The 23,160-nt window shown below is 35.6% G+C and overlaps 3 protein-coding genes across 4 annotated transcripts; 1 reads left to right on the top strand and 2 right to left on the bottom strand.

The window, feature by feature from the left end:
- Window positions 1-731: 731 nt before the first annotated feature.
- Window positions 732-1,304, bottom strand: LOC143544733 (uncharacterized). The gene has a single exon (XM_077036765.1). The coding sequence runs from the start codon at window positions 1,302-1,304 to the stop codon at window positions 732-734; it is 573 nt and encodes a 190-aa protein (XP_076892880.1).
- A 7,713-nt stretch (window positions 1,305-9,017) lies between these two features.
- On the bottom strand, window positions 9,018-9,497 carry LOC143544732 (toll/interleukin-1 receptor-like protein). The gene has a single exon (XM_077036764.1). The coding sequence runs from the start codon at window positions 9,495-9,497 to the stop codon at window positions 9,018-9,020; it is 480 nt and encodes a 159-aa protein (XP_076892879.1).
- A 4,452-nt stretch (window positions 9,498-13,949) lies between these two features.
- LOC143544727 (uncharacterized) lies at window positions 13,950-17,967 on the top strand. Of its 2 annotated transcripts, none has more exons than XM_077036759.1 (9): window positions 13,950-14,362; window positions 14,864-14,900; window positions 14,999-15,080; window positions 15,163-15,208; window positions 15,307-15,405; window positions 15,489-15,557; window positions 16,108-16,450; window positions 16,548-16,702; window positions 17,532-17,967. In XM_077036759.1, exons 1-9 carry the CDS (start codon window positions 14,063-14,065, stop codon window positions 17,781-17,783), a joined length of 1,383 nt encoding a protein of 460 aa, XP_076892874.1. In that variant the 5' UTR covers window positions 13,950-14,062; the 3' UTR covers window positions 17,784-17,967. The 2 variants fall into 2 exon arrangements, with proteins under 2 accessions (XP_076892874.1, XP_076892875.1); XM_077036760.1 differs by having other exon boundaries at window positions 17,536-17,711.
- Window positions 17,968-23,160: the final 5,193 nt, after the last annotated feature.

Below are 23,160 nucleotides of genomic sequence, written 5' to 3'. Positions count from 1 at the left end.
TACTACCGAAAACGGGGCATCCAAGATGCTAACATCGCCTTCCTCTAGTCTTTTAAATACCATCCAAAACTGCCACAGGCCGATCCGTTTCTGGTTCCCGAAACCGTTCCTCAAAAAACCCAAAAACTGCTTCTTTAATCAGTACCCGGATTTACCTCTCAAACTCCGTTAATTAACAGGCCATGTAATCTGTTACTGCTCAGATTGGCATTTAGAATACAATGGAACAGCTTAGAATTCTCATCACCTTCCACCGCCCACCGTACCCGAGCCTTTTGTCTTAAGTCCGCACACCTTAATTTCTCAAACTCTTTCACGAAAGCCACACACTCCGACCTAAGCCCTAATTCGTAATCCGACAAATTTCTATGCTCCGCCTCTCCCTCTAACCTTTCAATCTCCTTTTTTTTTACCGTGTATAGACCTTCCTTTTTCTGTTTTTCTACCATCAGCCACCTTTTTATATGACCTTTCAACCATCTCAACTTAGTAGTAAAACCCAAGTCCACCGGCCCATCAAATCTAAAGGCTCTACATTTGCATGAAACGAACTATTCAAACCCTTCAAGTTCAAGCCACGAATTATAAAAGCGGAATGGTATATGTCCGAAATTATTATTTATTGTAGATAATATAACCGGCCTATGATCCGAGTCACCTTTTGCCAAAACTGTTACCGAGGCTAACGGTCACCGATTATGGAACTCCGAACACACCAACAGCAGATCCAACTAACTCATCTTTACCCCATTATCGGAAATATAGGTGAATAAGCCCCCTCCCATTTGATACTCCGTCAATCCTGCTCTTTCAATGAAATCGTTAAACACATTAGCATTAGGCTGTGAGAATTCTAAGTTCCTTCTTTCCACAGAGCTCCGGACCTCGTTAAAGTCTCCCATAAACACAACCATACCATTTAATGATGCACGTAACCCCAATAGTTCCGTCCACAAACTCCGCTTCTCCCTCGAATCATTCGGCGCATACACATTTACAAAGCATATCTCACACCCTAGCAGCCTTATCTCGCCGATAGTTACCAAAAACCGCCTATGTATTATTCTGCCCACTTTCCGAAAGTATGATGGGTCCCAAACACTCAAGATTCCCCCAGATCTACCTTCCGCATCAACGCTATCATACTCAAATGCATATTTCCCCCATAACCGGCTAACCAAGTAGCCCGGAATGTTAATTTTTTTTGTTTCTTGAATTGCTAAGAAATGAACCCCATTGCTTGTCTTTAGACCCCTTACCCAATCGGCTTTACATGCGTCGCCGATTCCCCTAATATTCACCATCATAATATTCATTACCCACCGTTAATACCACCTTCACCCAAGATAGATGTTCTCACCAATGTACTGTGATTAGATAAATCAATCCCAATTGCAGTACCAATTTTCATTGTCTCACTTACCTCGTGGTTAATCAAATCTTCAGAATTAGCACTAACTAGTAACGAGTTCCGGGTACCCTCTACCCCCACTGCCGAATTCTGACTAGGCTCCGCGGACTCAGCACCCCCTTCTTCTGAACCCGTCTCCAACTGGTGATTAGTCTCCCCGTCGCCCAGCTCATCGACCACCATATTATCTTCTGTAACACCTCCAAATTCCCCCACCAGGCCCCCCGTTGCTTGACTTCGAGCGTCTTCCCCAAAAATTTCCGCCATTAAATCTCTTTTCTCACCCACAGTCCCAACGTCCACCGGGCTCAAGGTAGGAGATCGAGAAGCCTTAGGTCTTTTCCTGGAAACGGGGGTCTTAATTGGGCCTAAACCCCCCACACCTTCATGACTTGTAGTTGTACTTGACATAAAACCACCCCCCTCAGGTCTAGGACTTGTGCACAATACCTCCTTCATGGGGCCCACCCTCATATTAATACTCTCGTTGGGAACGTGAATCCCATGCACGTCCTCTCCAACTTTTTTACCCCTATTTTCATCATTTCCAACGTTTACCCCATCCCCATACATGCAGTCCGCCCCGCCGACTTCCGGCTGCAACCCTACCTTTGGCGGCGGTGATGTGAGTGGAGGAGGTGGAGGTGGTCGGAACTCACCCTCTTCTAACACCTCATCCCGATTAACTACATCCTCACCATCATCCGACGAGGAATTTCCGGTCCACTCAGAAGACGTATCACCAGAAAAACTAGGTACCCAAGACCTCAAATCTTCGATGACCCAAACCGTGTATACCTTTCCCTTCCACATAACGTTAACCGTTTCCTCTATTCGACCCCCAACATGTGTTAGAACAAAGCAATCCCCAGACGAATTATCGGACCTCGACCATGAAAACTTTGAATTACGAACCAACGTACCAAAGAGCATACCAATCATATCATAATTGGAATCATCCCTGAGCATAACCGGCATTCCTAGTATTTTCAAGCCGACAATCCTTCCAGTATTAACCTCGTGTCCCTTTCAAAGATTCACCTTATTAAGGTGACACCTCCAAATCTCCTTTTTATTGGACAAAAAATCAACGGCCATGTCTTCCCTCTTAAATACAATCAGCAATGTAAGTCCCCCAATGTAAGATAACGCCACGTTCGAAAAACCAGCCTGTGACATCATCTCTTTTACTCCACATAACGACTCCACATTTTTGAACTCCGCCACCACTGATCTTCCCAGCACCAATGACGGATAGTTAAGTTTTGGACACTCCAACACTACTTCTTTCATCTTCACCGAAACCTTATTCCCTTTCTCTACAATGTCTTTGTATGAGACACCTTTTTGCTTCTCACTCTGACGGTCGATATCCTGTGGTGTCACCCGTGTCGGAACCGTCTTCCTTACATACACTTTCCTAGCTTCAGGAATAACCACACCCTTCCTATCAAACACGGCACACGATACCGACACCACAGCTCCTCGTATTCTCGTTCCATTAAGCCTATCAGCAAACTGGGAGACGTTACCAACCCCCTTGAATCTTATGAACCCAAACCCCATCCCGCCAACATCCTTCTTCTTTGCTATATAAGCATCGGACATGATTCCGAAGTGCCGAAAAGCAAACCACAGATCCTTTAACATCACTCAATCCGGTAGATTTGACACATAGAACGAAAATTCTTTTTCATTTTTCCGGTGACCCTTCGTTTCCCCTCTCCCTCTCTCCATTTGGTAGTAAGTCTCTTAAGTCTTTATTTCCAACAATTAGATTAATAGGTTAGGATTTTTTTCTAGGATAAATTTCAAGCCTTTCTGATTTTGATTGGTCATTGGTAAACAAAGCAGACTCCAATCAACCACTTGATTTGGAGTAATTCTCGGGAAAGAGTTTTGTAAGAGGGAGTAATAGTTGCAATTACCAAAGAACGTTTATCCTTATAATCTTTCTTTTTTAAAGGTTGAGGGTTCAAATTTTACATTAGATGGATTAGATAGATTTAAGAGTAAAATTTTAGTTATTGAAAAAACAAAAGAAGTTAAAGCTACTAGCAATAAGAAAGAAGTATAAATTGGTTGTGGCTCAATGGTAGAGCACTCACTTTACTAGTGAGAGGTAGGGGGTTCAAACCTCACTACCACCAATTTATATGAGAGATATGAAGGATGACCCTGGCTTGCCAGGGTTCGAGTCCTGATCTCACCCGGTTTTACCGGCTCCTCGCTGTCGTGCCGTTTAGCGGGCGTGGGGGTCGGGTTTTATCCGGTGAATCCCTCAATAGGTGAACCACTAGGGGCTCCGTCCGTCCGGACTAGTGGCCGACTCGGGCTACCTTTAGCCATTGGGGGCCGCGTACGGAGTACCCGCGTTACTTAGTTGGCCGTTCAAAAAAAACTATAAGAAAGAAGTGGCGGCCAAAAAGCGTTTAGTATACGTTTTAATGAGGCATTTTACACACGTTTCTATATATTTGGTGGTCTTAGCTAGTTAGGTGATCTCTTCCTTTAGGGTCGAGGGCTCAAATTTCGTAGTAGTAGACGAGTTAGAGGCTGTTTGGTTCATTCAGATATGAATGAGCCAAATCTGAATACGCATCTGTCCCTTTTAGCAACATGTTTAAGTCTGAATGATTCAGACCCAATTTTAGCTATTTAGATGTTTTTCTGTCTGAAACAAAACAGTCAGAAGTCTGAATGAATCAGATGTTTCCATCTGAATGGTTCCATTCAGATGTAAATAAATAACCCCTTAGATGGATATAAGAATATTCAATTAAAATAAGAAGTTACAAATTACAACTACTATTGTTTCTGTACCCATAAGAAAGAAGAGGCTGCTCATAAGGGTTTAATATATGTTTTTAAGAGGCATTTTATATACGTTTCTATATATTTTCTATATATTGCGAGTTAACTCGTCAATCCAGGGCCGGCCCGTATGTAGAAGAAGCCCAAGCTAGGGCTTTGGGCCCCTAAATTTTTGAGGCTCCAATTTGTAATATATATATACCGTTACTATAAATAAATACTGAGAATCAGAAATACCATTGGGTTACTCTAGTATAGTGGTAAAATCTCTTACTTGTATTTGAGAGGACTTGGTATCAAAACTCATGTCCATTGAATTTTTTTCTTTCCTTTTTTTAGATTTTACCCTTGAATCTCATCACTGAATTTCTTTTTCTTTTTTTCTTACCCATCAAATCCCATCTCCACTTTTTTTTTTCTTTTTATCTTACCCTAAAGATGGATATAAACCAAAACTAAAAGGAAATCCAATATTTTCTGAATCCCGATTGCAATTGTCTTTTTCCTTTTTTAAAATAAAGAATTGATTTAATAATATATAACACTTTATGTTATTTTTGATAACGATTATTATAATAAGTTAAGCATACACATTAGTTTTCAGTTGTGATAAAAAATGTTTTGACTCTACCAGACTAAATGCAATGTCTATTTCTTTCAAAACTAAGATTGTAAATACGTATGTTGAAAATGTCCAATGTGTATGATGTTGTACGTGCACATATGTTTTTGAATACCGTCAAATCAAGTTACCTTAATGTCGTGTTTCAATAAATTTATATTTTGGTTGGTTTCTTTTAACAACCAAATCTAAAGAGAAATGAAAACGAATCCGTTTTTATATGTAACTTATTTATTTTATAAAAACCGAATTCATAATGAATTAAAAAAATGAAAACCACTTTTTCTCCTAAAAAGGCCTCAAATTTTTTGTTCGCTTTGGGCCACCAAAATGGTTAGACCGCCACTGCGTCAATCACTCAAAAGTGAAATTTTGGGACATCTATAAGTTGCTGTCCAGGCCCGCAATATATTGGAATGGGCACTCTTAAGAGTCTTGAACGTAACCAATTCAGACCTAGCTTATATCCCTATGTCACACACTTTTGAATGTTAACATCTATAAGTTGTTGTCCAGACCCACAATATATTGACATTGCTACTCTTGATTGTAACCAATTCAAACCTTCTTATACTTTTTGTCACGTACAGTTGAATGTCACATTGTCACAACGTAAATATTTTCCACACGTCTCAGAAATACCCTTTTTGACAAAAGAATAACACAATTTGAAAAGAACCTAATATTCTCATTTATGCATGATTGAACGTTAAATCGTAAATATCATCCACACACTCAGCATCTTAGAAATGCTCTGTTTCGACAAAAGAAGAAGGTATGAAAAGACCCGTCCCTAACTTTGAAGCTACTTCTGTTTTCGACTTTGTCATTTTTTTGTATTTATTTTTCTTTTAGTAAAGTATCTTTTAATATCATTGAAACATCCAAACGATTTACAATGAAGTGGCAGGTAAGCGAGCAACAAGCTACGCCGCAACCCTATTTTGGAAAACATCCAAACTTTGTCATTAAACATTATACTTACATATATTGTATAACCTCATTTTTTTTATTGAGAACTAATAGAACCAATCCATTCAACTTTTTTTTAGTACAACTTTATATTGAGTGATTTGTTGACGCAAAACCACCATTGGTTGTGGTGAACCATCATCGGTAGACTTTACGGATTTGTTTTTTTCTTTTTAGTTTCGGTACCGTAAATAATATAAATAATACCGACTGAATTCGCATCAACTCATCTACGTAACATCGGAACCGACAACACTCGGATTTTACCAATGCGTGAGTTTTACCAACTCACCACCGCAACGCCCAGGCTTGCAACGCTCGAGTTTTACCGAATGCCAATTTTTTTTGTTTTAGTTTGGGTACCGTAACAAATGTGACAAAAAAAAAACCGACCGAATTTGAATAATGAACTTGACGTAAACCAATCGTATTTGCGTAGATGCACCGCGCTTTGTTTTAGTTCCAATATCGTAATGAACTCAACAACAACCAACTGAATGCAGATGTTTGTTGGTTTAGGTACCGAAACAAACGTGACGGAAACCAACCGGATTTGCGTAGACTCACCGACTCAACGCCGAGATCGACAACGGTCGGGTTTTACCAACATTTGAGTTTTACTGACCGATATAGCCTCATTGGTCCACCTTAATTTTTATATATTTTTTGTTTTGTTTTTGGTTTTGATTCCGGTACGTACCGAAATTGAAACTGACCAAATGTGCATCGACTTACCGCCTCAACGCTTGGGACCGACAACATTTGAGTTTTACTTTATCGACATGTCTCGATACAACACGTTGTGTAAAACACTGGTTTTAAAATAAATAAAAAGGGTACGATGGTAATATATCAAATAGCTTCTTTGCTGTGAATTAATTTGTTAACTATTCCTCTCCTTTTTTATACGATTACCGAATAAAGTCCGGATAACTGGGTATCCAATGGCAAAAGACGACCCAATACGTCCGCGATCACATATAGCGTTGGGTAGCTCAAGCTCACCTTCTCCGGTTCTAGAGAGAACCTGTAGCCGAAGACCCACTGTGATAAAATTCGGTTGGGAATGGATTAGAACTTGAAACCTTATGGTCTCTAACCCAAATCTTCACTTGCCCTTCAATATCATTTGAACTAAAGCTAGTTGGTAATTAATTCTCTCTCCTATTCTCTCTCTTGGGGCGTATGCAGCTTTTGGGGAATGAGTTCGGTGAACCCGTACAAGTTTCTTTTTAGTGTTATATTTATGTATTCTGACATTGAATCCTTAGAAATTTCAACAATGAAACCGTAAAAAACTCAAACATAAATGACTATAAATCGGTCGTTCATCCATTTAAATTTTCCGAACCCGTAGAAAATATTCTTGACTACGGCATTGCTCTCTCTCTCCTCTCCCATTTTTAGATATTTACGCATATGTTAAGAATCAAACTGATTTTGAAGGATTCGTATAATTTATGTGACTTTTGAGATGCTTTGTGTTATATTTTCTTGAATAATTTTTAACCACTTCATGATATAAGCGAAACCGTGTAATATATCCTTGATTTTTTAACCGCATCATGCTATAATCGAAACATAATCCTTAAATTGTAAATTACAACCTATTAACTAGAATTCCAGCATGAGCAATTTTGCCTCTAAATAAAAAGTATCCACTATTATTGCAACTATGCAAGCCTACGTTTCATACTTAAAGAAAAACGTGATATTAGCACTTGGATGTCATCAGTAGGATTTCTTTCAAGTCTTTCTAATTCGCTTTGCCATTCACCAACAGTCTTGCCATAAAGAAAGCAACCCAAAACTTTAAGAGCTAAGGGGTGACCATTCACATATTCAATTACTTGCTCAGATAGCTCTTTGAAATCCTCTTTAGAATGCTTTTGATTAAATGCATACAGACTAAAGAGTTCTAGAGCTTCATCGTTACACAAAAGCTCAACTTCATAAAATACAATGTACATACGATTAAAAAAAACTCCAACAAAAAGAGGTTATTGCATATAACATATATTTCTGGTCTAGTAAAATAAATATTCCAAATTCAAAAATTAAAAAAAAAAAACATACTGGAAATAAATAATCTCACATTTTGTGTATTGGTCGATAGCAATCTCACATTTAAAAATCTTTGATCTCCGTTAAAAAACACTTAACGTCGTTAAGTTTTTTTCCGAATTCCAAACCGATGTTTAGGACTTTTGGTCGGAAGAATGATACAAGTCGGCTGATGTAAAACTTATCTCGAAATGGTGATCCAAACGACGAAATAGTGTTTAAATTCATGTGATTGAATTTCTAATTAACAAAAATTAAGCCATTTAAATCATCGTTTCCAGATAATTTTACATCATGCGACTCGTATCTTTCTTTGATCTAAAGCCCTGAAATATTGGTTTTAAATTCGGAAAAAAAAAACATAACGACGTTAAATATTTTTTAACGGAGGTCTATTGAAGAAAAATAGTCAGAAGGTTGGATCGTAGACAGAGATTTTTAAATGTGAGATTACTATCGGCTAATACACAAAAGATAAGATTATTTATTTCTAATTTTTTTTTTTAAAAAAAATAACAACTATAAAGAAAAAGAGGTTATTGTTTATAACATATATTTCTAGTACAATAAATTAAATATTCCAAATTTGCATGACCTCTAAAGTCAAGATTCCTAATGAAGTAAACAACACTCTTTCTACCTTTCATGACAATATTGGCTAAGTAGCATATTTGAAGAAATTGCAAGTTGCATATATAATTCGTAGCTGGATATTTTTAATTCCATTATGTATTTTTTATGCTCTTAATTAATTACCTTGCTAATTTTTTTTAGTTATTTTCTTTCTATGGTAGGTTCTAACCTGATTTAACATTGTTTCAATGAATAAGATGACTAGTGAAAACTATCAACTTTCATTGAACCGATAAAGATGCAAAATCATCTTGCATTGGTTCACAATAAGGTTAATATAATATAACAAACCGAACCATAACATTGCGCATATTTTTCGTTCGCAAATTTCAGTCGGTTTCACCCATTTATGTCGGTCGTTTAAGGAAGTGTTTTAAGTTTCTTGGAATTTTGGTGTTCATCAATTAGCAAACATCTCTAGATCGAAACAACTACTAAATTGATAAAAAGATTATATATATAAAGAGATGAAATAGCTAGCAGTAAGTAGTAATTAGTTAATTACCCATTGGCCAGATCTTCCAGATCCCATCCAGGTAAGTTTGCAGCTTTGGTCAAAGCTTCCTTCCATTGATCAACCTCTTTTTTCTCTACAACTTCTAGCAATTCACTAAAGTTTGATGCATTAACAACCTTTTCTGGCTTCACATCGTAAAAGACCGGGAAAATTTGATATTTGTCCGGCTCTTTCTCTTTGTACACTAGGATTTTCATAAGCTCCCTTAAACATGACGGTGAGGAAGCAAAGCATTCAGAGAATATAACTACAAGAAACCTTGATTGCTCAATGGCTCTATACACTTGTTGAGATCTATCTTCTCCTGTCTGCAGGTCCTCGACTTCTTTAAAAGCACGAATCCCTTTGCGTTTGAGATCGCTAAACAGATGATCAACAAATCTTTTAATGAACTTGTCACGTTCAAAACTCACAAACACATCATGTGACCAGGTGTGATAGGTATTAAAAGATGAAGGAGCCATTGTCATTGGTGAAAGCTGCCAATAAAGTGAGTGAGAGAGAGAGAGTAGGATGTTTAAAGGAATATCATTTGTACCAAACGTGCTTTAACAATGCTTGGTTTGGGACAAGGTGAATTTTTCGTTCAAGAGAAGCAACGCAAGTGTTAATGGACAATTTATTTAGTCACCTTTTAGACTTTTCGAAAAGCTAGGAAGATATGTAATCACAAAGCTTAACAACGTTCCGGATAAGGTATTAGAGGATATTAAATCATTTTCCTTATGGATCACAAATACGGCAAAAATGTAACATGCAGAATTAATGATATTCTTTTTTACCATTGATTTCAATTTCTTAAAATTTTAGTTAGAAAATTCCAAATTTTCATTGAACACTTGTATATGTTGACCATTTTGTCGAGCTTAGGTTTCATTGATGTTGTCTTTTGTTGTAATCTTTGTGAAGACTAGAAATGATTGTTTTGTTAACATCTAAAATTTATATTATCTTGTACTTGCATGTTTTTGAACTCACTATTAAATCACGGGATACCATATAACTAAACCACTAAGTTATACATGCATTGTGTTTATATAATCCACATAACCTACGTTAGGCAGAATGTATGCCTCCGCAAAGTTTCCAATTTAGCAGTTTGTATCAAGCCTACCTTTTATTGCCAAGCATAAACCAAGACATTAAAAGAAGCATAAACTCAATAACGCTATATTGTAAAAAGAAAAATATACCTTTTTAATCCAAATTCAAGTTTGTAAAACGATTTACTTGTATGGATGAAATGGATCGGTATATAACTCGCATTAGTAGTTTTCGTAAATACATGATTATAAAATCATGTTCAGTACTTGTCATAAACCTGCCATTCAATTCTAACAATTCAACATACCATTTGTTACACGTTTAGAATATATAACACAATAATATATCTGATTTTTATAAATGTAAACAAGTTGTGTGTCATATGACGCCATACTCGTCTCAAACGCACATTTCTTTTGGCTAACTACTAGGCTTGTAAACGAATCGAACGAACAAGAATAAGGGCATGTTCGTGTTCGTTCATTTAATTTTAAACCAACACAAACACTAAATCGAACAAATATTTGTGTTCATGTTCGTTTGTTTAAACTCTAAACAAACATTTTACGAACATAATTGAAAAAATATAAGCGAACATAAATAAACAAATGTAAACAAACAAATATAAAACTATTAAGTAGATTATTCAGATAATAATTAATTATCTTGTATAATATGTAAACGGACATAAATAAGCGAATGTTCGTGAACATAAACGAACGAATTAAACATGTGCTCATGCTCGTTTGTTTAATTAAACTAACTTCCCGCCGAATGGTTCACGAGCAGCTTACTGAAAGTTCAGTTTATTTACAGGCCTACTCATTATTAATCTAAAATGTTTCAATTTCCTCATCAAGTCCGAGTTTGTTTACCACCCAAAAGTATTAACTAAATTTAGTGTTGGCATATCGTGTATACTTGTACACGATAAGACACGAACACGAAATGTGTATACTTGTATACAACACAAAAACTTATCGTGTACCTGTATCCCAAACACGAACACGAACACGAACACGAACCTGTTACTACCTTATATACACGATAAAACACGACAATACACGATAAGAGCTTGTTAGAAACACATATTTAACAACTTGTTTAGTGAAACAAAAGTCGGAGAGTGAATGTTCGTGAGTGGTGACGGTTGAGAAATAGAGAGTGATACTATTTCAGGAATTTAGGGTATAGGATAAGTTTAATATATGTGCGTGTGTGTGTGTATTGGATCATTTCAAAAGTTTTTTACAGCGAGAAGTGAAGGCGTAACTCCATTAATGCCTAATTTCACTCCCTTTCTTATTGTGTAGGTGCGTGTGTACGTGTGTCGGTACGTATTTTTATATATGTGTATGTATGTTTGTATGTGTGTAGGTACGTAGGTTTGAATGTGGCTCGGTACGTTTGTGTGTGTGTAGGTACACATGTATATGAGTGTAGGTAGGTTTGAATGTGTGTAGCTAAGACATAAATACAACCAACCTACATACATGTAGGTAACATTATAAGAAAATGAGTGAAATTAGGGATTAATGGAGTTACACCTTCACTTCTCGCTGTAATATCACTTCTCGCAAGATCCATATATATATGTATATATAGGGGAAGGTTAACGTACAAATGAAATTAATGTGCTAAACATGAGAATCAAGTAAAGTAATTACGTATACAAGTAGAGTAATTATCATAGAGTAATTACATAATTACACTATAATAGTTAATTACTCTATGATAATTACTCTACTTGATTCTCACATTTAGCACGTTAATTGTAACATCGTGAAAGTTTCGGGTTCAAAATGTCAAGTTTCCTAAGTTAAGAGACCAAAACTGTCAAATTTCAAACCTAAGGGTTAAAAATGAAAAATCTGATTCCCTGACCCATCGCGATACGCGATGGATCAGAAGAAAGACCCATCGCGTATCGCGATGGGTTGTCTGACACTGAGGGCACGTGGCGTGCCACGTGTCCACACGTGGCACAGCCTCCGCCACCTGTCACCACGTGGCAGCATGTCCGCCACGTGGCGCAACGCCTGCCACGTGGCAGGTCTACGTGTTGTCTCAGAGAGCCTACGTCGTGATACGCTACGGGCTTAGCTAAAGGGCCATCGCGTATCGCGATGGGGCCCTGAATTTTGCCTATAAATAGGAAGTCCGGGTTTGATCCATTTCACACACCAAAACCTGATCTCTCTCTCACTAGAACATCTCTGTAAGCCCTATATATCATATCTCGAAGTTCGTGCCAACTCTCGATCATTACCTCATTTTCCGTGCCCGTTTCCTCGTAATTTGTGCCACTTTCCACCAACGTACCTACCAAGAAGGAGATTGCCATTCCCGACATCATGATGATTAGCCTCGTAAAGCGTGCAAAAGAGTGGTGAAGTATTGGTGTTCATCGATTTGTATTATAAAAGGCTTAAAACCCTAAGTTGAGGTTATACTCGATACCTCGATAAAATTAAAGAAAATATAACAAAGAAAAGAAAAGATAGAATTATGAATAAACATATATCAATGTGATTATTATATGTGATTCTTTGTTATGAAAATATTATTTATGTAATAATAACTATTCTTAAATAATAAAGAAAAGAATAGAATACGTTTCTTAGAGAAGAAGAAACGTAGAGTTTTTATAAAAATAAACTAAAGGTTTATAAAATTACTTTTTAACTATAGGTTTTAAAGTAAAAGAGATTTTGAACTAAAGGTTCATTGAGGTAAATATTATAAAAGACTAAAGGTCTTAAGCCGGATTGTATATCCGACTAACAAAAGGTTATACTCGTACTATAGGTGCGATATAACAATGGGAAAGACCCTCGGACGGTGTTTGAAGCCGATCCAAATCGAAAAGGTGAATACGCCCCAACTTTACAAACTTGATTTCAAACGAGTCAACATGTTAAATGAAAAAGGTTTACATGAGACTAAGTGTCTCTAAAACATTTATAAACAAGGGTATAAACACTGGCCTCAGGCTATCGTGTACGTTTGTCTGGATGCTTACATATGTGCTCGGCACATCACACATGGTCACAATTACGCCGCCTGCGGGGAGTATGACCTTGTGTATACGTATAGGTACTCAACTAGTCGAACGCTACGGTGTTTGCAGGGGGATCCGAGTGTAGTGACTTGAGTTTATGAATTGTGTTCTTTTAACTTGATTATTCCTAAGCCACGATGGGTTGAGACCTACGTAGTCTAGAGGGGTGATTAAGTAAAAGAAAATATTTTTAGCGTCAGCATATTCACCAACATTCGTTGCTGACGTATTTTCTTAACATTTTGCAGGTGATCAAGGTTAGGGCTTGGAGTAACGAAGTGCTCAAGATATCCGATGGCTCAGATCTTTTTGTTTAACTTATTATAAAATGAATGGTGGTTTTGTAAAACTTAAACAAGTAATCTTTTAACATTAAACGGGAAACTTTTAAATCCCGTCTTTTGTATGTAAATATTATAATTAAATCCACATGTTTTCAAGACTTCCGCTATTAAGCCGTAACTCTGATTTATTTATAAATGTGGTACCAACATATGTGTCATACACCTAGGCCGTGGTTTGGGGTGTGACATTAATTTCATTTGTATTTAATCTAAACCCTATATATATAAATCTAATCATGTACTTAACATGTACCTTAACAGGTAAACAAGTATTTTACTTGTTTAGACACGAAAATTAACAGGTAAATTCGTGTCCACCTGTTTAGTACACGAAACCTTTAAGGCTTTACCTGTTACATGTTAAAGTCGTGTAGCTACGTATCGTTTAATCGCGTCTCGTGTATAAATTGTCATCCCTAACTAGTTTCACAAAATGGTCACATTGTTAATATACCAATAATTAAAGGACCAAAAGGTACACCTTATAATTCACAAAGTCCCAATAACCAAAAACAATCAACCTCTGTTTTGTATACACACAGAAACAAAAGATATCGAGAAAAAGATATATAAAATAATAATGGGTAAGGTAACCGGCGGCGGAGCAACGGCGGCGAAGAATAAGAAGAAGAAGGTAGGCCGGCCGTCTCTCTCAGATATCCACAAACGCACTTTAGACAACAAACCCAATTTTGACCGGAGATCCACTCGCCGGAACCCTAATACCACTTCCGATGATGATGATGAACGGAAAGAGAAGAAAGTTAAACTCGTTGTTCGTTTGCCCCAATCGGATGATTTAATTAGATCCAATTCGGCTGGATCCGATTCGAATGCTGATCTGGATAATCCGATACTTAATTCCGGATCTGATCATCAGGTAATTAATTTAATTTAGTTATATTATATCATCAGTGTTTTATTTAAATTAGGGTTTAGGTTTTGAAATTGGAAAAAATTGAGGGAAATAAAGTGTCAGGGTGTAATTAAATAATATTATGAATTTGGAAAATAGGGGAATTGAATAATTATATTTGGGTACATAATAACAGCTTTTTTCTTTTTTTTCTTTTTTGTTTTTAGTAAGCACGGTCAGTCATAACTACAAAACCTGTATATAGAATTATAGATACATGTGTCAATACATGACATACACGTATGGTGGTGAGTTAATAATTATATGATTGATATGCATGTTTTCTACTATTTCTGTTTTGTGAATTTGAATGCTTTGCTTTTTGTAAAGATTCTGTTTTTGACATAAAGTCTGCAATTGTTCTTTTACAAGTATATGTACATGTGAATCTTGATGGATATTATATGTGTATTATGTTATTGTTATCTAATTAGTGGTACTTTGTTGTGATGATTATGTTTGTAGGTAGATAAGGTTTCGAAAGCGATGGACACTCTTCATGGTCATACTCATACACACTTTTGTTGTAACTTTTAATAAAAAGCAAATTAATGATGTGGGATTAGTGTTTGTTAATGTTTTGTTTTACTTCCTGTGCAGGATCACCATTTGAATCTGGACCCACAACAACACCTTTGCCTGACAAAAAGTTGTTAATATTCATTCTTGATAGGCTTCAGAAGTGAGTCTTTCGTAATTTTTAATTCCTGAAAAAAATGCATCTTGTTTTTTGTACGGTTTTTCTTATTTAAATTGGTCTGCAGGAAGGACACTCATGCTGTTTTTTCTGAGCCAGTTGATCCTGATGAGGTGCTCTGTTTTGAAAATTTGTATAGTGTCAATTTGTCATTCGTTGTTTTTAATTCAGATTTTCATTAATATGAAGTGGGTTGTTTGTTTCTGTGCAGCTGCCTGATTACTTTGAAGTTATCAAGCAGCCTATGGATTTCGGTACTGTTAGAAGCAAGCTTGATGAGGGTCTTTATTCAAATTTGGAAGAATTGGAGGTTTGTAATGCTTTAATATTATGCTTTTGTTTACATGTGTGTGCATGTAAACATTTCACTAATTTTATTTATTGTGTTTTCAGGCAGATGTTTATTTGATTTGTTCGAATGCAATGCAGTATAATTCTTCTGATACCGTATTCTTTCGGCAGGTAGGATTAATTTTATTTACACACTAACCATATAATAGTTAGTGTAGACATATTTTTCTGTGGTTTGCCTTCTTTAACCATATCAGTCTGAAAAAGAATCTTTTAACAAATCAGAGTTTGAGGTCTAAATTGTATAATCATTTTAGTTCCTGGTTCTAACCCGGTTACAGTTTTCAGTTAATAAGGTCATTTGCCCCACATCTGGGGCATTATATTTCTTTTTTATGTTCTTCCATCAATCCATTATATATATATATATATATTCAAAAATATTATACTCAATGTAATTTTTAGTAATGTGTATATTTAACGTCATATATTATCTATAATGCATGCTTATAAGATATATATATATTGATGCCAAATGAAAAAATGTGACTAGGTTAGAACAAGGGTCCAAAATGGTTGCAGAATGTAAACCTCAAGCCACAATTATTAAAAGAAATCTTTTTAAACTAAAGTCATTGAAGAGGGCAGACTGCAGGGACCAAAATCGTAAATAAATTTTTTCCTTTTAATGAATCTTAATTTCTGTTAATAATGCTAATAGGCGAGGTCTATTCACGAGTTGGCAAAACGAGACTTTGAAAACCTGAAGCAAGAGGGTGAAGATGGTGAGTTACAGCCGAAAGTGGTGAGGAGAGGTAGGCCACCTGGCAAGCTGGTGAAGAAGACACCTGGCAGACCGCCATTAGATCGTGTTGGTCCTGAGTCTACTTCTGGTGCCACCATGGCAGCCACTGAGGACAATACAAATGAATCTATTCCTTACAACTTAAGAAAAGCACCACCCGTGTTGTATAGATTTCAAGCTGACGGTTTACTTGGCTCACGTTCTCGCAATGGTGAACATTTTTCTGAATTATTAACAGATTGGAACGAAGAGTTTCCAGGTTTCGATTTCTTTCAACTTTTATTTAACTTCTTTTAGCACTTATGCAATTTTGCCTTATTTTATTTTATTTTTTGTAAATAATTATTAACATTCAGAGCGCGTTCGGAGGGCTGACATGAAATACGGGAACAAAAATCTTATTATTGATGAAACAAGGCGTGACACGTATAAGCAGTTTCATCCTTCGGTTTATAATTATGATTCTTCTATTTTATCCAACTTTGGTGGTGAAAAAAAGCAGTTATTGTCGGTATGTTCTCAATTCTTTTACATATTTCAGTCAAACGAAAATTAGAATGTTCTTCTAACAACGTGCTAGCATAGTATTTTGCAACTTTGTAAAAAAATGACCAGAAAATGAAAATCAGCTACGCCAAACCAAACAGTTTAGCTCTGTATAAAAGATTAGGCTTGTAAGCGAACCGAACAAATGGTCGAACAACTAAATGAAGGGAGATTTCTTTTTCGTGTTTGTTTTTTAAGAAAATGAACGTGTTTGTGTTCGTTTATGTTTGTTAACAGTTCACGAACGTAAACGAATGAACATAACTGAAAGAGCATAATCAAGTTAAAACCAGTTAAGAGTAATGCGAAGGACAATGTGTTGCATCTAATAAGTTATTAAAACTAGACCAAGTTAAAGCCAAGAAATTCTAAATTCTAAATGAAAACTAACGAACATAAATGAATTTAATGAATGAACATTCACGAACAAGACATGTGTTCATGTTTGTTTAAATAAACAAAATTATTTGTTTATGTTTGTTCATCTGTTAAATATATGAACCTCCTGTCAAATAGATAGTCGATATTTGCATTATATGAACAAATTAATTACAACTAAGTAGCAGGTAAACGTCCACAAACTGTTTAGTAAACATTTTGTCTTGTTCTTTTGACCCGTTGCCCTTATTTAAAGTTAAAGTTAATGCTTACTTGTGTGGGCATATTAATTCTTTACAAAAATATTTGGATGAAAAGCATTTGAGCTAACCCGAGCTGGCCCGTTTTAGCCATTAATGTTTACCACCTTAGAATAAACCATATAAAGGTTATTAAGTTTATGTCTCTGAATTCAGGTAGGTTTACATGCGGAGCACGGTTATGCGAGAAGCTTAGCTCGGTTTGCTGCAAACCTCGGGCCCGGTGTTTGGAAAATTGCTTCAACAAAAATAGAAAAAGTTTTGCCACCTGGCACAAAGTTTGCCCCTGGATTAGTCGGTGAAAACGACCCTTCTCCACCTTCGTTTTCCCCACCCGGGAACCCGAAGGTGGAGATAATCGAGCCTGATTCGGGTATAAGAACGGGCTCCACCGTCCCACCATGTTAGAAACGGGTTTAATAGTGCCGTCACGAGTATGACAGCAGAAGAACACAATAGTACGTGAAGTCAATGGTCAACTGGAAAACCGACTTGTAACCCTAGCCTGGCTACGGCTTCTCCTGACCTAAACGTTGGTTGTCACCTTGTTGGGGTTGCCACTTGCGAATCTACAACATTTAAAGCATAAAGTATTACTGGTCAGAGTTGAGCTTAGAAGGTAATAATTTGATAGGGTAGGAATGATTCCCGTACAGATGAAACATGACCGTAGAAAAAGGGGGGGTGTTTTGGGGTTTTTGCTTTGGCCTTGTAAATGTATTGTTATTGTTATATGTAGAAAACGTAGATTGTTATTGATGTAGACTAGAGGACAAAGGTACTTTTGCCACTTGTGTTGTAACTTGGTTATTGTTTGTTCTATCGAGTTTCATGTTTTGATCAGTCATTTATGAATTCTGGTGATTTTAGACTGTAGCAGACGGACGGCACCTACTGCCATGTTACCATGAAGGGGGGCTGACACACCGTTGCAAAGCAAGCGAAGGGGGCACTGGGCACTATTTCAACTTGTGTAGCGCTACTGCCCCATATTCATTTGACCGGCACCAGTGGTTGTGATTAGTTCATGAATAAAATTTAAAAGAAGAAAAATTTTAAAAACAATAAACATTAGTTAAGGTTCTTTGACTATACATTTATGGGTTAGTTACCTGCTCCACGATCCCCCCACTACACTTGGCTTAAAAGGACAAGAATTTTTGCTTTTTTTAATTTGTTTTTAAGAGTAGCTGGTTTTTTACAATTAACTAGTATGATTACCCGCGCGTAGGGGTGTAAATGAGTCTAAGCTCAGCTAGCCTTGAGCTTGGCTCGTTTTAACTTATGAGAGCTTGAGCTTGATGAGTTGTTTTGTCAAGCTTGTGCTCAACTCAGGCTCGACTAACAATCGTTTTTAATATCATAAGTAGGGATTATTTGACATAATAAATAAATAAATAAATAAATAACGTATCAAACAAATGCATAGTTGGGTAAATCCTTAAGGGTGTGTAGGGCCTACCTTCTACTATCATGAACTTGAACTTGTATTTAATCCCACACCATTCAACACTTCAGAATACAACCACATTTAACATTTCTTAACAAAATTCAAATTGACCTTTACAATAATAATTATATATTATTATTATTACTACCAATCGGGAGTATTATTATTATTGTTATAAAATTAGTAGTAATACTAAAGGTCACTTATAAGTTTATTAAGAAATGTTGGTTAAAATGCGACCGTAGTAAAAAATTTGTTAATTGAGTAGTGCGGTGTCGGATTAGATATAAGTTGCAAGTTTACATGGACATGGTGACTTGAAATTGTCTCCTTGTGACTTGTGGTAGATGATTTAATTTATGATATGGGCTGCATTTTTCGTTGCTTCCCCCAAAAACCTTCTTGGAACACTTTTGTCATGGATTTGCCTTCCTGAAACTTCGGCTAGATCCTTATTCGAAACACCGTCTTGCTTTGGTGTATTAGGACGCGTTAACTATTGTCCGATTTTACATCCTTTCAAAAATTCACCAAACTCTCGTGCCACGTACTCGCCACCATTATCGGATCTTATCACTTTTATAGTTCTCCCCGTAGTTCCTTCGACTTTGGTTCGAAGTTCCTTGAACTTGGCTAGATCTTATGTACTTCTCCTTCATGAAAAACATCCATACCAACCTCAAGAAGTCATCGATAAAGGTAATCATATATTCCATTTCACTAAGCGATTTTTGTTTTATTGGACAAAGACACGTATGCATCAATCCGAGAGGTGCCACAGCTTTGTGCGTTGCTGGACGAAACTGTCGGTAATTTTAGTGTCATCAACGTGTATGTTAGTATATTGGGTTAACTTCTCGATCGAGTAAATAGCATTAGAGATTAAACGGGTTGGGTGATACAGGAGTGCAGACTCGATTTAATTCTAGATGTTATTTGAGTTTTGTTATTAGGACTTTGTTATTAGAATAATAATAATAACTTGGGCCTTAATGCATTATATGTGGTGGGCTAATAATGTTTGTTTGGGTAAAGCCCATGACATTAATCTTAATTAAGATACGATGAAGGCCATATATGGAATGATCTCTCAATCGATTGTATAGAGAACAGAAGACCAGTTACCATTCTGTTCTCGAAATTAGGCCTGTAAATGAACCGAACGTTCGGTGAACTGTTCGTGAACCGTTCGGCGGGAAGTTCGTTTATTTATTAAACGAACGAACACGAACAAAAAATTTATGTTCATTTAATTAAACGAACGAACATGAACACATGTTCCGTTCATTCATTTATGTTCATGAACGTTCGTTTATGTTCGTTTGTTTATTTGTGTTCGTATATGTATTAATATAAAATAATTAATTATTATCTGGATGACTCATTTAATTAAAGGGTTTATATTTTTTTTAATTTGTGTTCATTGAAGTGTTTTCATTTATGTTTGTTTATGTTTGTTGTGTTCACTTAAATTTGTTCATTTATATTCATTTATGTTCGTTTATCTTTGTTCAGTTATGTTCCCTTATATTAGATTATAAACAAATGAATATAAACGAACACAAATGTTCTTATTTTTAAATAAACGGAAAGGAACATAAATATATGCTTGATTAAGAGTTCGTATTCGTTTAAAGTTAAATGAACGAACACGAATATGCCCTTGTTTGTGTTTGTTCGATTCGTTTACATGCTTTCATTATTCACATTGATGAAAACGTCGGTCTCAGTCTCTAGGCTCTGTAGTTTTTATTTGTGTTCGCTTGTGTTCGTGAACACATTCATTTCCTTAATGAACGAACATGAACATAAAATCTCGTTCGATAAGTGTTCGTGAACCGTTCGTGAACAGACTATTTCCTTAACGAACGAACACGGACAAGATCTTGTTCGTGTTCGTTCGGTTCATTTACAGCCCTGCTCGAAATCATTCACAGCAACATACAGATCCAATTCCAATAACGAGAGAAATCTTTGTCTTATCTGGTAAATCATTCACGTGTAACCTGCGAAATAGGTTTATCTGAAAGTTATCAAACGATTCAGAGATTAATCCAGATTGCTTATTATTTAAGAAGATTGAAATCAAGATCAACGGCTTGGCACATCAGATTTTCCAGTAGCATATTCAACTCCATCCCGAATAGTAAATAGTCCATATCACTTTCTAAATAAAAGCTAAAGCTTGTACATGGGGCCATACTAGTTGGTTAGGCCAACATTCTTCATATAACCAAACCAGTTAATGAATATGGCCCATGGATGAATTGTAAGTTAAACAAGTTAGCCTATCACAATCTCCTAACAATGACCCTCCATCTAACTTTCTTTGACTTTTGTTAATTTTTTTGGTCAACGTTGACTTTTGGTGGTGGCTACGCCATCGGTAGTAGTAGCCAGGAGTAGTAATTCTCTTTCTAACATGTGTTCAATTTTATAATTTCATTAATTTGATAAATATTATAACTTTGTTGTAAATACTTAATTCGGTCGGTTTTTACATAAGGTAAAAGTAATTATTATCTAATCCAAATCAAAGAATCAATTGTAATCCTAAGAATCCAATGGCCAACATTCTACACAATTAGGGTTGTTTTTAATAGGGTTTAGGAATTTAGGTGTACTTTATACTTAGAGAAACAAATTAATGGAAATCTAAGTTTTAAAATATTTTGATCATATAGTTAAAAGTAATTTATGGTAATCACCATGTGATTTGGATCAAAATAAAAAGGCTTAATTGAAAAATGATGATTTGGTTAAACCGGCTCAGAAATACTAATGTGGTGAACTAGTCCATTATACTTCTACAAATATGTTTTGAGTTTCAAAACACAAATAAAAAGTGAGCAAACTCAATTTAGCAAACTCTCAACCAAATAAGTTAAGACTCGCATTCACTTAAATGTTTAATTAACATGATCAAATGAATGCGGCTAAAACATTCAACAACTATATTTTCTTTGAAAGGGCATTTAGATTAGTTAATCTGAGCCACTTAATCATCTTCATTCTACACTCCAAAGGAAACTCGCAATATGTGAGAAAACATTCTGCCCTAACCTAGATAGAACTTAAAATTATTCACTTAAACCGGAATTATTGGAATTAAAACAAATAGATCATTAGTGAAATTTGTGTCTACTTTGTTTTTAGTTGTGTAAATAGTCATTAATTGTGACAGCAAGCGATCAAAGGTTTTATGGACCCAAGATGGCTCGATCCACACGATTCGTATTACATTAAATTGCCCATTTTGAACCGGTTCAAGTCATTACTTTGATAAAATATTTGGACTCACTAATTAAATAAACGTACCGATTATCCAAATTCCAGTCATCTAACAGCTTGGATGCTTTGATCGATCAGTTCAATTATCTAAACTGATAGTGGTGTGATGCAATTATTATGATTTGTATTAGTCCAACACGACTTAGTTTTCATTTGAAGACTCAGTTTTAAGATATTAAATAGTAGAATTTGACATTTTGTACAATAGTCAAACTTTGACTCTTACAAAACTTAATAAGTTGTTTTGGTCAAATATATAATTGGAAAAAAAAAAATCAAAGTGTACTAAGCGATATCAAGAAATTGAATAAGCTTTTGTCTTTTCAAGGGGTTGTGGATTGTTCCATCGTTGTAAAGAAAAAATAATCTATGAGTAGAAATAAAGAGTGAGAGTTGTCATTTATAAAATATATAAGATTAGAAAAAGAAATTATCTGCTTTTTATTTTAAATTAACCTTTTATGTTATATTTTCCAAGATGAACATGGAATTATCGAAATACTAGTGTCGCTATTGATTAGGTCGTAATATTCTTGCCCATTTCTCACTCAACAATAATTTATATATACACACATGGTGGTGTATCTAGGATTTTTCGCTAGTATGAGCAAATGGGTCAAGTTAATTAGAACGGATTAGGACATATTAAATGGTACTTTAACCTTAGAAGTCTTGAACAAAAGATGCAAATTGATTCATTCACAAAATTTTCTGATTTTCAAATTACTAAACTAGCTAGTACGTAGTAAGTAAACTAACAACTAATCATTAAAGCTAAGAAAATTAGAAATCTAGAATGCCTTTTATTTCTTTTATTTGATTTATTTGGTAAAAGCTAGGGGGTTTTTTAAAAGCTTTTGAAAGTTCAAAAATAAAAATAAAAAGTCAAATAAAAGTAACACAACCATTTGTTTTAAATATTTGTCTTGGCCTCTGAGCAACTAAGCTACTTGCCTTCATGCATCTACACCATATATAAAGCATTTCATTAGGTATCTTGAAGTTTTAGTATGTAAATGTTATTTCTAATGGTATTTGTGCCAT

Source organism: Bidens hawaiensis, unplaced genomic scaffold (genome assembly GCF_021521415.1).
Source record: "Bidens hawaiensis isolate Kalapana, Puna unplaced genomic scaffold, B.hawaiensis_p1.1 tig00013743_1, whole genome shotgun sequence".
NCBI classification, from domain to species: domain Eukaryota; kingdom Viridiplantae; phylum Streptophyta; class Magnoliopsida; order Asterales; family Asteraceae; genus Bidens; species Bidens hawaiensis.
The sequence above is the reverse complement of the archived record's forward strand: the minus strand, read 5'-3'. Positions and strand labels throughout refer to the sequence as shown.

Excerpts from the sequence above, each read along its gene's own strand:
- LOC143544733 (XM_077036765.1), bottom strand. The coding sequence starts at position 1,304 with ATGGTGAATATTAGGGGAATCGGCGACGCATGTAAAGCCGATTGGGTA.
- LOC143544732 (XM_077036764.1), bottom strand. The coding sequence starts at position 9,497 with ATGGCTCCTTCATCTTTTAATACCTATCACACCTGGTCACATGATGTG.
- LOC143544727 (XM_077036759.1), top strand. The coding sequence starts at position 14,063 with ATGGGTAAGGTAACCGGCGGCGGAGCAACGGCGGCGAAGAATAAGAAG. Across the intron at positions 15,209-15,306 it reads AGCCAGTTGATCCTGATGAG|CTGCCTGATTACTTTGAAGT; the intron begins GTGCTCTGTTTT and ends GTTTCTGTGCAG. Across the intron at positions 16,703-17,531 it reads AAAAAAAGCAGTTATTGTCG|GTAGGTTTACATGCGGAGCA; the intron begins GTATGTTCTCAA and ends CTCTGAATTCAG.